The 14,802-nt window shown below is 46.4% G+C and overlaps 1 protein-coding gene across 35 annotated transcripts in view; it reads right to left on the bottom strand.

Moving 5' to 3' along the window:
- Positions 1-14,802, bottom strand: part of clasp2 (cytoplasmic linker associated protein 2) — an 89,487-nt gene that overhangs the window by 25,254 nt on the left and 49,431 nt on the right. For 12 of the 35 annotated variants that reach the window (XM_042295375.1, XM_042295377.1, XM_042295385.1 and 9 more), the window contains 18 exons: positions 10,842-10,918; positions 10,481-10,719; positions 10,029-10,164; positions 9,813-9,883; positions 9,647-9,706; positions 9,457-9,534; positions 8,765-8,932; positions 8,462-8,502; positions 7,562-7,711; positions 7,026-7,049; positions 6,468-6,485; positions 6,126-6,224; positions 5,788-5,814; positions 4,257-4,283; positions 2,986-3,150; positions 2,066-2,110; positions 611-718; positions 123-185 (listed from right to left, as the gene is read on the bottom strand). In XM_042295375.1, coding sequence (XP_042151309.1) covers positions 123-185; positions 611-718; positions 2,066-2,110; positions 2,986-3,150; positions 4,257-4,283; positions 5,788-5,814; positions 6,126-6,224; positions 6,468-6,485; positions 7,026-7,049; positions 7,562-7,711; positions 8,462-8,502; positions 8,765-8,932; positions 9,457-9,534; positions 9,647-9,706; positions 9,813-9,883; positions 10,029-10,164; positions 10,481-10,719; positions 10,842-10,918 — 1,596 coding nt within the window. The remainder of the gene's footprint in view (positions 1-122; positions 186-610; positions 719-2,065; positions 2,111-2,985; positions 3,151-4,256; positions 4,284-5,787; positions 5,815-6,125; positions 6,225-6,467; positions 6,486-7,025; positions 7,050-7,561; positions 7,712-8,461; positions 8,503-8,764; positions 8,933-9,456; positions 9,535-9,646; positions 9,707-9,812; positions 9,884-10,028; positions 10,165-10,480; positions 10,720-10,841; positions 10,919-14,802) is intronic. The other 23 variants (XM_042295386.1, XM_042295396.1, XM_042295391.1 and 20 more) reach the window with 16 other exon arrangements.

The following is a 14,802-nucleotide window of genomic DNA, read 5'->3' as shown; positions in this document are numbered from 1 at the left end:
AAAGAATAACGGAGAAAGAAAGAGTAGATCTAGAAAACGGGAAAAAATAAAAGATGGAGAATGTAAAATAGGAGTCAAGCGGAAGGAGGGAGCAAAAGAGGATAGAGGTACTCATCGTTCACCTGCGGCCCCTAAAGCGTCGGCGGTATGGAGAGCTCCAGTGGAGCGAGAGTAGTGCCGCGACGCTGCAACAATGAACCCCACACACACGCAGAGAACCACACACACAAAACAGTCCCCCCATCGTTAGAACTCACACAGTGTGAGAGAAAGAGACCCAGAACCACACAGCAACATGTCAGTGTGTGTGATTAGTAGCCCTAAGAGTCCAGTTCTGCTTCCCTAAAGAGTCTGACAGAACTCCATTTCATGAGTCATGTCAGCTAGCCAGTCCAAACGGCCGGGACAGTGGATACAATGTCATCCCCAAAATGACAGTCTTGTTGTTAGATCAACTGTACACAAGGTGGTCAGTTTTGTTGTTCCATATTGTTGGCTTGTGTCTTTGTTTTACTATGTGGTATCTATGATGTGTGTGTGTGTGTGTGTGTGTGTGTACGCGCAAACTAAGTGCATGTGTGATATCTATGACGTGATGTGTGTTACTCACCCAGGGGTGTAAAGGAGCGTACAGGGCTGGTGTCTCTGCTGCTCTCTCTGCTGGCCTCCCTGCTGCAGCCCTGACTCATACTGGGCCGGGGGATACGACTGCCCCGAGCTACAGTACCATGTTACCAGGGGACGGACGGGGAAGAGGAAATGAAGAAAGAAAGATAGATAGAAAGCAACAAATAAACAGAGAGAGGACAAAGGAGAGAGAGAGTCATAAGAGTGACACCCTGATAGAGACAGGACTGAAAAAGAGCACAGCTCTACTGGCTCCATGGGTGAGTCTCAGTCTACAGTGGTTTAGAAAGGAAGCCACAGTAGACTTGAGAGACAGCCCTAGAGAGCTCAGGACTGCTGGGCTCAGAAATAACATGTATATAAACAATTTCAGCACTCACTCACTGACGCACGCACACACAGGCACACACACACACAGGCACAGCAGGACAGAAGGAGGAAATGAGAAGCAGATGAAAGACCAGGGGTGAGGATCTGTGTTTTCATCCAATAAGCATCAAGCTCATCCTGACTGTTCATTGGCCAGAGCCGGCATCCACACACCAATCAGAGTTAATCACAGAGAACTTATGGGGGAACCAATGAAGCTTCACCAATCCTATGAAGCTTCACCGATCTTATGATGCTTCATTCATACCTGCGGCCAATTGGTTAGTGGGAAGATGCAAATTGTCTAGGAGAGGGGGTGACCTTGATAATTTATTGTTAAAACGAGAGGCTGCCTGGATCTTTAACTTAAAAGACCCTTGTTCCCTTTGGTCTCAACGTAGACTTTGATCTGAAGCCATTCTTGTGATTGTGACTTGCCATTGTAATTGTTTGTAAGCTTGTGTAGTTCAAAAGGAATTTATGATCGTATGTTGTTTGTATGCTGTTCTTTGTATGCCATTTTAATATTTGATAATTAACCAATGATATTAGGCCACTCTTGGCCATGATTACAGACACCTGTGTCTTTTGACACTACATAAACGAGTCATCCCGCAGTGTTTGTGATTACACCCTGATGAAGACAGCTTGGCTGTCGAAACGTAGGTAATTACATTTTTGCATCTGAGCTCCTAGTGTGCGGCTCTCTTTTATTTTACTTTCAAGTTTTCTACTCTGCTAGCCAGCACCTCGCCTAAATAGGTGTGCGTTTCTTTTTCTTCAAGATAAAAATTGTCACCACGATTACCATGACAACCCATCACCATGGCAACACACAGCCATGCGTTCGGTGGTTAGAGAGGAGGATACTGGAATTTGAGGCGGCGAGTGACAGCCTGACGGAAGGCTGAAATGGTTTGAGCGAGAGAAATGGAGGGAGATGGAGAGATGAAGATAGAGGGCTAGAGAGTGAAATGGAGGGACGGAGAAGAGGAAGAGAAAGAAGGAGAGATTGAGGGATGCGGGATGCGGGTGGAGTTGTCAGAGGGACGAGTCGGAGAGTTCTTACCTCCTCTGCTTGCACCGTTGTAGATGGAACTAATACTGGAGGGAGCTAGAGACCAGAGGAAGGAGAGGAAGGAGAAGGAAAGAGGGAGTAAAATAGAGGAGGTCAGCATGAAATGAGTTCTCGCTTTCAAAGTTGTTGGCGAAAGGAATGGCCTGATATATGACATCACACAACGATGCGGTGGTAAGGGGAACATGTGATTGGTGGGGATTGATCAAGTTGTTGGAGGCAGACTGCTGTGTGTGAGACCTGTCAATCTCTGGGCCTTAGCCAATCAGACGTGAGCAGGAACAAACAGAAACAGGCCAATGGAGGAGGGAAATGATTTATTGGTTTAGCAATAACAAACAAATGCATCCTGTCAATGGAGGGAAAAGGGGAGGCTTGGTAACCAAGCAGGTAAGACAAGTGGCTGGGATGGGTCACTATGATGGTGACTGGATGTGTCATCAAGATGAAACCAAGCAGGTAAGACAAGGGGCTGGGATGGGTCACTATGATAATGACTGGATGTGTCATCAAGATGAAACCAGGCAGGTAAGACAAGGGGCTGGGATGGGTCACTGATGGTGACTGGATGTGTCATCAAGATGAAACCAAGCAGGTAAGACAAGGGGCTGGGATGGGTCACTATGATAATGACTGGATGTGTCATCAAGATGAAACCAGGCAGGTAAGACAAGTGGCTGGGATGGGTCACTGAATGTGTCATCAAGATGAAACCAGGCAGGTAAGACAAGGGGCTGGGATGGGTCACTATGATAAGGACTGGATGTGTCATCAAGATGAAACCAGGCAGGTAAGACAAGGGGCTGGGATGGGTCACTATGATGGTGACTGGATGTGTCATCAAGATGAAACCAGGCAGGTAAGACAAGGGGCTGGGATGGGTCACTGATGGTGACTGGATGTGTACTCACCGACAGACAGGCGTGTAGGGGAGGAGTCTCGTGAGCAGCCCTGGCTGCGGGGGATGCGGCTACGTCTCCCTCCAGCCCCAGCTAGGACCCTCTGGGCTCCAGAACCCAGAGTACTCAGAGCGGTGCTGGTCAGGACGCGACCCGGGGAACCACTCCGACTGCCGGCTAGAGAGAGCGGGAGGGAAGAGAGTTAGAGACGCACACACAAACCACACACTTGTCATGCGTGGGACCCTATTGTCTAAGGAATAACAACATCAACAACCCCTAACCCCTTCAGTGTCTGCAGCAGACCTGGGTTGAACACATAGGTCAAACACTTGTTTTGGGACTATTATTCCCATTATTTCAATAGTAAATCAAGCTCAACTAAAGTCTGAGAGTATTTGAATGTATTATTGACCCAGGTCTGGTTAGCAGATCAGAAGGAACTAGATGTGTAGGAACATGGTGAATGGGCTCAATGGATTTCAGGGTTAGGGGTTGTTTTCAACCAGATTCAGGGGACCAGCTTTGGCGGCCATCTTGGGACTGTCATCATTTCAGTGGGTCGTTTGCTTATTCCCAAATAATTACATGGAGTACAATATATGATTTTCATTCCAGTCTCCAATCACACGGCCCATAATGCATTGTGCTGAATGTCACAGATCTACACATGCCTTTGTGATCTTTTAATTCATGAGACAGAGACGTGAAGAAGTGCTGAAAGTGAAATGTGGACAGAGGGTCATGTGACATGAGTGAGACAAACACTGTTTATCACTCAACGGAAACGTGTCACATCAATCTATTTCACCACACATACGCAGAATACAAACTTACATACTACACATTCTAGGCTACACAGTCTAGTCTACACACACCACCACAATTGACCTCTAACCGCTAACACCAAGTGAATTGGAGCTAACACTTTGTGACTAACCAAGGAATAGATGGGACTACCCCAGTGTACTACAACTCCACCTCAGAGTGGTCTGTTCTGTCAGAGCATGCTGGTCACATGGCATTCTACCTCCCATGCATCAGAATCACCAATGCATCTCTCTGCTCCCTCCTAACAGGTAGACACAGGCCTCAGCTCAGAGCACAAGTAGTCATAAGGCAGGCAGCCATGTTTTAGTTTAAACTACAAGTCCCAGCATGCTTCAGCCAGAGAGGGGGTGGAGCTTTAGGTGACCAGCTTTGTTGAGGGGTGAGAAGAGGTGAGGGGTGAGAGAAGGGGTGATGAGGCTGAAGGTAATAGGTAGTACACGTTAGACTCTTACCACCAATGGGGGTAGCAGACTGAGATCCTGCACCAATGAGAAGGCAGGATTGGAGGGGGGAGCGGGGACAGGAACAGGAAGTTAAACCAGATGAATTATGGGTGTTAGAGCACAAAGCACCATGGGAGTTAGAACACAGAGAGTATCATGGGAGCGTTCCGAGGCGAGAGACTGAGAGCAACAATGACCACGCTTCAAACACGGAAATAGATGTATCAATTAAATAGAAATAAATATAGAATAAACTATGAATGCTGAGACACAAGGAGCCAGCTGTGATGCTTGATGGAAGAACGGTAGAGCACTGCATGATGGGTAGCCGGTGTGTGACGCAGCAGTATCACTGACGAAGCAAAGCAGCCTCACAATGGAGGAAATAAAAACACCTCAAAGTACAAATGCTCTAAAACACTCACACACACACACTGCCAAAACCTGCACTGCCCAACCACAGCTCTCTGTCCCAAAGACATCTCACCATCATTATTAATTGTCTCTTGCTCTCAATCCGTAAGTCTATTGACACACCAGTAAGTCAATCTAAGTAACACAATAAAACAATTTAAAATAGACATCCTTTAGTTTATTCTAGAGATAGATTTGTTGTGTGGGCTACGTCTCAATCTGCCGTATCCACCCATGTCAGCCTTCCACATCTGCAGTGGAAGGTGGACGAGCTGCAGCGGTGTTTGTCGGACCATGAGACATCTCACAAAAACTTCTGTAGTGTCAGAACGGTTTTGCCTACAATCTCATGTGGAAAGATAAGACCCTCTGTGGAAAGGGGAGACCCTCTGTGGAAAGGGGAGACCCTCTGTGGAAAGGGGAGACCCTCTGTGGAAAGGGGAGACCCTCTGTGGAAAGGGGAGACCCTCTGTGGAAAGGGGAGACCCTGACAAACACAAGTGTCACAGGACTCTCCTGAAAGTAACCCATACAAATGAATGGAAGTATGGAGGTAGTTTTTTGGCAGAAAAAATAAGGGGTTAAATGTGTTGTCTTTTTTGCCATTTATGAATGTGTATTCAATGTGTTACTAAGGGCTATAGCAGTAAAGGCCAAATTCAATATTTTCTCAAATAAAAATGTTTATAAAAATAAATGACACCCCCCCAACGGCTTTGACTTTGAGGTTAACCTCTCGTTCCTTGAATCTGTTCTGTTTTTTTTCTGTCAGGTTGAGCCTTAAACAGATCCCATTTTTCAAATTAAAACCATCATGATGGTTTGGGGGCCTCATCGTCACTACAGTTTGTGTAATAACAAAGGAGGTCAAACCAGTCATCACACTTGATTTGAGAGTGCTGCACCAACTTGATTTGCTGAGTTGGCTAATGTTTTTGTCATGTTTTGGTATTTTTTATTAACTATTGGCAGAACTGGACTTTTCACACCAACCAACACACCACTCTCAGTGATGAGACAACAGAGCATGCAGAGAAAACACACACACACTCTCAACAAACAACGGTGACCATGAGAGCAACATTAATGGGTCCATCTACCCCACTGCAACACACACACAGAATACCTGGCGTGCAATCTGATTCGTCGGAACCTAAGAGGTATAAAAAACATTTGCAGGAGCTTATTGTCTCTGTGAGGGATACCAGCAGTGACTATAGAAAGAGAGTGTGTATAACTCATCTTGTATTCTCTGTGAGGGATACCAGCAGTGACTGTAGAAAGAGTGTGTATAACTCATCTTGCAAAAACACACACACGCTCAAATACACTCAAAGTAATACGGCAGTGGAAGATTGTGTTTATGTGAGGGATGTGGTATTTGAGGCTCAGAAACTGTGTGAACGTGTTGTGTGTGTGTGTGTGTGTGTGTGTGTGTGTGTGTGTGTGTGTGCTTCTTCTTACGTTGCGACTGGGACACCATCTTGGTGCGGGTGCGTCCCCGGGAGTCCACCTGGCTGACGCTGGTCGCAGTGGTGAGAGGCTGCTTGGTCCTCAGACGACCTGAGGTCAGAGGTCATACTGTTAGATTGGACACTGACTAGACACACCCATTTTCTCACACACACACACTTTCTGAACAGAGCCCTCCACCCTCCACTACTAAGCAATAAGCACTAGTTTAGAGGTAAGAAGCCCTACGGCTGAATACTACTTAGTCAAAATATAGGTATATAGATAACTAACTACAGGCTACAAAGAAACTAGTCTTACAGTCTAGAACTACAGTACCTACTACTGTCTTACCATTGACTGACCTGGCCCCTAAAATCAGACAGAGAGGGGGAGGGGTGTGTCATTGGTCAAAGGTCATATAAAGTGATGTAGGGTGTTTAAAGTGAGTGGGTTTTTTGAACGGCGCATTAAATCCCATGTATTATTATTACGTAGCTACGCAGACTAAATATGACTGTTAATAAACAAAATAACATTAAATCCCATGTATTATTATGTAGCTATGCAGACTAAACATGACTGTTAATAAACAAAATAACATTAAATCCCATGTATTATTTATTATTATGTAGCTACGCAGACTAAATATGACTGTTAATAAACAAAATAACATTAAATCAGAAGTTCTTTCCTTATTTCATAAATGTAATTTGAGAATGAGTGTGAGAGAACAGCCGAACAGCAGAGGGCACCATGGTTACAGACTGGCTGGGGTGACAGAGTTGCTGTCCAGGGCCACCACCCAGAATACACAGGAAGGAGGGATGAAGGGAAGAATGAGGGAAAAAGGAAAATAATAGCGTGAGGTGTTTGAGCGGAGGAGAGTGAAACAGGAGGAGATGATCTTACCATCCATTTTATCAGAGGCATCATCTTTAGTGGCAGAGAGCAAGAGGAGAAAACAATAACAGTGAAGGGAGACGGTGAAGAAAAGAGAAAAGAGAAGGAGAGTGGTATAGTGTGTGTTAGTAAGAGAACATAGTTCAAACAGAGAATCAGGCAGGAACAACAACTAAAACACCTAACAAATACACACTGACAGACCATAGCTACACAAACACACAGACATAACACACAGACAGGCAGCAAGCAGACAGACAGGCTAACAGCCCCTCAGACAGAGAAACCTAGGATAGGAGAGAGATGCAGGCAGTGTATTCAGATATCGAGAGGAGTTCAGCCTAGGTCTTGAAAGCAGCAGGAAACCATAATAACACACAGCACGTTGACTGAGAGTGTGTGTGTGTCGGTTATTGAATGATTAATTGATAGACTGACAGACAGCTGACTGATGTAGACAGATGTCTAAACTGTGTCTGATTGGTTGGTTGGTTGGTTGGTTGGTTGGTTGGTTCGCTGCCTGGTTCGATTGACAGCTGCCTTACCCAATGACGAGTAGGAGCCGGGGGTCAGTCTCCCCGCCCCCACCTGCCCGATGTGCCGCTGCTTAGCAACCGTTGCTGCATTAACATCCACATCGCTACGGGAACGCTGCAGGGAGCCTGGCGACGCCCCGCCCTTATGACCAGCCGGGACTGGGAGGGGGAGGGAGGATATATACAGACAAACACACAAACACCACATCACAATACAAACACCACCACATACTATACAATCACTTGCCTGGACATAAACACATACAGGCATACACACATAATTACACTGAACAAAAATATTAACACAACATGTAAAGTTTTGGTCCCATGTTTCATGAGCTGAAATAAAAAATCCCAGAAATGTTTCATACTCACAAAACGCTTATTTCTCTCAAATGTTTTGCACAAATGTGTTTACATCCCTGTTAGTGAGCATTTCTCCTTTGCCAAGATAATCCAACCACCTGACAGGTGTGGCATATCAAGAATCTGATTAAATAGCACGGTCATTACACAGGTGCACATTGTGCTGGGGACAATAAAAGGCCACTTTAAAATGCGAGGAGTATTTCTGTCTGTAATAAAGCACTTTTGTGCAGAAAACCTCATTCTGATTGGCTGGGCCTGGCTCCCCAGTGGGTGCGCCTCTGTCCGGTCAAGTGAAATACATAGATTAGGGCCTGAAAAATGTAAATGGAATGATTTCCTTATATGGAGAAAAAAAATCTAATAAAAAAATAAATAAAAAAAATCGAAGAAATTGTTGCAGTTATATTTTTGTTCAGTATAAATGTGTGAATGGACAAACATACACAAATAACGTACACACCACTTGTACAAGATCAGGAATGATATGATCAATACCGGTATTTGTATGCGTGTGTGTGTGTGTGTGTGTTTGTGTTTCACCTCTACCAGGAGCAGCTGACCATTTAGACGACAGAGGACGACTGGGAGAGGTAGAGAGAGAGCGAGAGCGATGTAGAGAGAGAGCGGTAGAGAGAGAGCGGTAGAGAGAGAGCGGTAGAGAGAGAGCGGTAGAGAGAGAGCGGTAGAGAGAGAGCGGTAGAGAGAGAGCGGTAGAGAGAGAGCGGTAGAGAGAGAGAGCGGAGAGAGAGAACAATATTACTTATTGGGTACTTCTGAGCCGCTCCCCCCTCAAAAAAACTATTAGGTTAAACACTGCATGGTTAAAACGTCAGGGGCCATTACTTGAGGCTCTCCTGTGAAGAGGAAGAGGAGCGGTCACTCTGAGGAAGAGACGCCACGCTCCCGGCATTCCTGAGAGACGACTGGAGGCTCCTCTGATAGGACGGTTCTAACGAGTTGAACAGAGAGTCCGCCTCTCCAGGAAAATGGTTCCTCAGACCCCAGTACGCCCTGAGAGAGGGAGGGGGAGAGAGAGAGGTGTGAGAGAAGGAGATAGTGAGTATGTGTATAGGAAAATGGTTCCTCAGACCCCAGCACGCCCTGAGAGAGGGAGGGGGAGAGGTGTGAGAGAAGGAGATAGTGAGTATGTGTATAGGAAAATGGTTCCTCAGACCCCAGCACGCCCTGAGAGAGTGAGGGGGAGAGGTGTGAGAGAAGGAGATAGTGAGTATGTGTATAGGAAAATGGTTCCTCAGACCCCAGCACGCCCTGAGAGAGGGAGGGGGAGAGAGAGAGGTGTGAGAGAAGGAGATAGTGAGTATGTGTATAGGAAAATGGTTCCTCAGACCCCAGCACGCCCTGAGAGAGGGAGGGGGAGAGGTGTGAGAGAAGGAGATAGTGAGTATGTGTATAGGAAAATGGTTCCTCAGACCCCGGTACGCCCTGAGAGAGGGAGGGGGAGAGAGAGAGAGAGAGGTGTGAGAGAAGGAGATAGAGTGAGTATGTGTATAGGAAAGTGTGTGTGTGTGTCTTACTTGCGGGCCTCTACTCTGGCCTCTGCGTCGGCATCTGCAATCCCCTTCTTAATGCTCGCTACCATCACTGCTGTATGTCTGAGAGAGAGACAGACAGAGAAGGTGAACATGTGTACAACACTCAACCAAGATTCCATTCGCATTAAAACGGCCCTATATTTGTCTGTCTGGCTGTGTGTTGAACTCTCACCTCTCCAGAGTCTGGGTCTGCCACTCCTGCAGCAGCAGGTCCAAGAAGTCAAAACATTTCCTGAGGGAGGAAGAAACATCTTCATCATTACTACAATCCTCTTCATGTTCATCTTCATCATTACAATCATCAATGATTATTTTTGGAACCATATGCATCATGCCACCTTCTGACGGCCACAGACTTGCAGGTGCAGTTACTGGTGATCAGGGGAATGAGTCTGGGAACATGTGTGTGCTGCAGAGAGACAGAAATACAAACTCAGTCATTTTATTATATGTGTTACCTGTGTGTGTGTGTGTGTGTGTGTGCTAGATGTGTGTCTGTGTTACGTCAACGTGTGTGTGTGCGCGCGCGCGCGTTAGCTGCGTGTCTAACTCACCCGTATGATGAAGCGTATAGCAGACACCCCTGAAGTGGCCATAACCTTGGCACAGTTAGGGATGAGGTTGAACAGGATAGGAAGAATGCCCTCAGCACCATGGTCAAACTTATTACCCAACACTGTCGACAGGTGGCTGGGGAGGGGGAGGGAGGGAGGGAGGGAGGGAGGGATGGAGGGAGGGAGGGATGGGGATGGGGAGGGAGGGATGGATGGATGGATGGAGGGAGGGATGGAGGGATGGAGGGAGGGAGGGAGGGAGGGAGGGAGGGAGGGAGGGAGGGAGGGAGGGAGGGAGGGAGGGAGGGAGGGAGGGAGAGGAGAAAGACAGGAAGTGAGAAAGTGCTACTTCCATTTTCAAATTTTAGAGAAGAAACATAAAAAGGTGTGTGTGTGTGTGTGTGTGTGTGTGTGTGTGTGTGTGTGTGTGTGTGTGTGTGTGTAGTACTCACGCCACAGTGATGCAGGCCTCTCGTACCACCTGTGATCGGAGGTCTTTAGCTGACAGTTTGAACGCTCCGTCCAACAGCCTCAGGTGTTGAAAGAAACACTCGTACTCCGTTGCCCCGGCAACAATCAGCGAGCGGATCTTCTTCATTGCAGCGGCTCTCTGGTCCCAGTCATGTTTGTCATCAGAACAGATCTCTCTGATCTTATTCAGGTTATCCTCCAGGTCACGAGACGAGTAGATCTGACAGAGACATGGAGACAGAGAGAGAAAGGGGGACAGAGAAATAATTAGTTCACACTAGTGTTATCTACATCGCTTGCAGTCCTGCTACTAATGCATACTAGCATGTTTGTGTGTGTTACCTGTACTGTGGGGACATCAGTGAAGGCTTTGATGAAGTCTTCCTCATCGATGCCCCCAGCTCCATCCTTAGACGCACCTAGAGACAGAGGACAGAGAGGTCAGAGAGCATGTGTATCCCAGTCTGAGTGACAGTAAGTTGTCCCCTTATTGATGTCACTTGTTAAATCCACTTCAATCAGTGTAGATGAAGGGGAGGAGACAGGTTAAAGAATGTTTTTTAAGCCTCGAGACAATTGAGACATGGATTGTGCGCCATTCAGAGGGTGAATGGGTAAGACAAAATATTTAAGTGCCTTTGAATGGGGCACGGTAGTAGGTGCCAGGTGCACCGGTTTGTGTCAAGAACCGCAACACTGCTGGGTTTTTCACGCTCAACAGTTTCCTGCGTGTATCAAGAATGGTCCACCACCCAAAGGACATCCAAATCCCTGCGGCTAGTTTCCATTTCCAACTGCAGTAGATGGACAGTTCTGCTACAACACAATCCATTTTCACAGGCTAGCTGCAACAGGCTAGCTGCAACAGGCTAGCTGCAACAGGCTAGCTGCAACAGGCTAGCTGCAACAGGCTAGCTGCAACAGGCTAGCTGCAACAGGCTAGCTGCAACAGGCTAGCTGCAACAGGCTAGCTGCAACAGGCTAGCTGCAACAGGCTAGCTGCAGCGTGAGATGGCTGTGCTGTGAGCCCAAGCCAGGGTTTGCTAACTCTGAGAACTATGGTACTGGAGGCTTTTGCTCCCTGCTTGAACATCTAGCTGTTAGCCTTCCCAGCTATGGTGTGTAAACGGATGCTGGGTGTGTTATCCGTGTATAGAGTTGAGGAGGATGATCCTATAGCAGCAGATTGTGTGTTGCATAGATACACATGTTCCATAGTGTCTCAGAGATAGACGGGACTAGGGCCTCTAATAACACAGCTCTGTTCTTTCGGCTTGCCTCATTTATTTTCCCTCTCTCTCAGTTTCTTTTTCTGTTCTCTCAGATTATTTTCTCTCGGTTTCTTTCTTCTATCTCAGAGTCTTGTCTCTCTGTGTTCTCTCGTCTCTTCTGTTTTATCCTCTCTGTGTGTCTGTGTGAGCAGAGTGCATGGGTGGAATGTAATATAAATGCTAATTTAGCCACACAGGGAGCTAGCCTAGCATGCTAATATGCTAGCAGCACCAGAAGTTACACTAGCATGTTCCACACAATTCAGAACACTCACTCACACACACACGTCTCTCATATCTCCAGATGTCTGATCCATCTGCCTGAATGAACATAGACAGGGTTGCTGATACAGACAGAGAGCGAGAGGACCAGGACAGAGTGGCTGTAACATCACCCTGCTAGATCGACCCTGGCCTAGATCGACCCTGGCCTAGATCGACCGCACTACTACCTTCCTCCCTTACAGAGAGAGGAAGAGGAGGAGAGAGGGGAAAGGGGGATCAATAGGGGGATAGGCAGAATAGGCAGAAAAGACAAGTCACCCGTCTGTCAAACTTAGAATGCAGACTAAGATGAGTGAAAACAGAACATAGAGAGATGAAGTGATCTACAGGGCATATTATCGTCGCTATCATAGATGTAATCAAAGGTATAACTAATCAAACCTGAGATATCAAGCCCAGATAGAGAGCCACAGAGATTTGACTGATGACATACAGAACCTCCTGTGAAGCAGCAAGAATATTTTATTTATTTATTTTATTTCACCTTTATTTAACCAGGTAGGCAAGTTGAGAACAAGTTCTCATTTACAATTGCGACCTGGCCAAGATAAAGCAAAGCAGTTCGACAGATACAACGACACAGAGTTACACATGGAGTAAAACAAACATACAGTCAATAATACAGTATAAACAAGTCTATATACAATGTGAGCAAATGAGGTGAGAAGGGAGGTAAAGGCAAAAAAGGCCATGGTGGCAAAGTAAATACAATATAGCAAGTAAAACACTGGAATGGTAGTTTTGCAATGGAAGAATGTGCAAAGTAGAAATAAAAATAATGGGGTGCAAAGGAGCAAAATAAATAAATTAATTAAATACAGTAGGGAAAGAGGTAGTTGTTTGGGCTAAATTATAGGTGGGATATGTACAGGTGCAGTAATCTGTGAGCTGCTCTGACAGTTGGTGCTTAAAGCTAGTGAGGGAGATGTGTTTCCAGTTTCAGAGATTTTTGTAGTTTGTTCCAGTCATTGGCAGCAGAGAACTGGAAGGAGAGGCGGCCAAAGAAAGAATTGGTTTTGGGGGTGACTAGAGAGATATACCTGCTGGAGCGTGTGCTACAGGTGGGAGATGCTATGGTGACCAGCGAGCTGAGATAAGGGGGGACTTTACCTAGCAGGGTCTTGTAGATGACATGGAGCCAGTGGGTTTGGCGACGAGTATGAAGCGAGGGCCAGCCAACGAGAGCGTACAGGTCGCAATGGTGGGTAGTATATGGGGCTTTGGTGACAAAACAGATTGCACTGTGATAGACTGCATCCAATTTGTTGAGTAGGGTATTGGAGGCTATTTTGTAAATGACATCGCCAAAGTCGAGGATTGGTAGGATGGTCAGTTTTACAAGGGTATGTTTGGCAGCATGAGTGAAGGATGCTTTGTTGCGAAATAGGAAGCCAATTCTAGATTTAACTTTGGATTGGAGATGTTTGATATGGGTCTGGAAGGAGAGTTTACAGTCTAACCAGACACCTAAGTATTTGTAGTTGTCCACGTATTCTAAGGCAGAGCCGTCCAGAGTAGGGATGTTGGACAGGCGGGTAGGTGCAGGTAGCGATCGGTTGAAGAGCATGCATTTAGTTTTACTTGTATTTAAGAGCAATTGGGGGCCACGGAAGGAGAGTTGTATGGCATTGAAGCTTGCCTGGAGGGTTGTTAACACAGTGTCCAAAGAAGGGCCAGAAGTATACAGAATGGTGTCGTCTGCGTAGAGGTGGATCAGAGACTCACCAGCAGCAAGAGCGACCTCATTGATGTATACAGAGAAGAGAGTCGGTCCAAGAATTGAACCCTGTGGCACCCCCATAGAGACTGCCAGAGGTCCGGAAAGCAGACCCTCCGATTTGACACACTGAACTCTATCAGAGAAGTAGTTGGTGAACCAGGCGAGGCAATCATTTGAGAAACCAAGGCTGTCGAGTCTGCCGATGAGGATGTGGTGATTGACAGAGTCGAAAGCCTTGGCCAGATCAATGAATACAGCTGCACAGTAATGTTTCTTATCGATGGCGGTTAAGATATCGTTTAGGACCTTGAGCGTGGCTGAGGTGCACCCATGACCAGCTCTGAAACCAGATTGCATAGCAGAGAAGGTATGGTGAGATTCGAAATGGTCGGTAATCTGTTTGTTGACTTGGCTTTCGAAGACCTTAGAAAGGCATGGTAGGATAGATATAGGTCTGTAGCAGTTTGGGTCAAGAGTGTCCCCCCCTTTGAAGAGGGGGATGACCGCAGCTGCTTTCCAATCTTTGGGAATTTCAGACGACACGAAAGAGAGGTTGAACAGGCTAGTAATAGGTTTGGCAACAATTTCGGGCAGATCATTTTAGAAAGAAAGGGTCCAGATTGTCTAGCCCGGCTGATTTGTAGGGGTCCAGATTTTGCAGCTCTTTCAGAACATCAATATATATAAAGACATAACTTATGGAGTCCAGATAAAAACAGCAGAGATGAGTGTGGATCAAGGATAAGCTCCTGTGAAGAAGCCAGAAAATTTCCCTTCCGTCAGTCTGTTGGGTTTACTGGTCCAGCCGACCTGCTTAGAAAGCTAGTTCATCTCTCCCCATCTGTATCCTTGTTAATCTGGCCATTATAAATTGGGTGGTTTGAGCCCTGAATGCTGATTGGCTGACAGCCGTGGTATATCAGACCGTATACCACGGGTATGACAAAACATTCATTTTTACTGCTCTAATTATGTTGGTAACCAGGTTATAATAGCAATAAGGCACCTCAGGGGTTTGTGGTATATG

The sequence above is a fragment of the Oncorhynchus tshawytscha genome, linkage group LG13 (genome assembly GCF_018296145.1).
Source record: "Oncorhynchus tshawytscha isolate Ot180627B linkage group LG13, Otsh_v2.0, whole genome shotgun sequence".
NCBI classification, from domain to species: Eukaryota; Metazoa; Chordata; class Actinopteri; order Salmoniformes; family Salmonidae; genus Oncorhynchus; species Oncorhynchus tshawytscha.
This window is presented reverse-complemented; position numbering and strand designations above follow the sequence as displayed.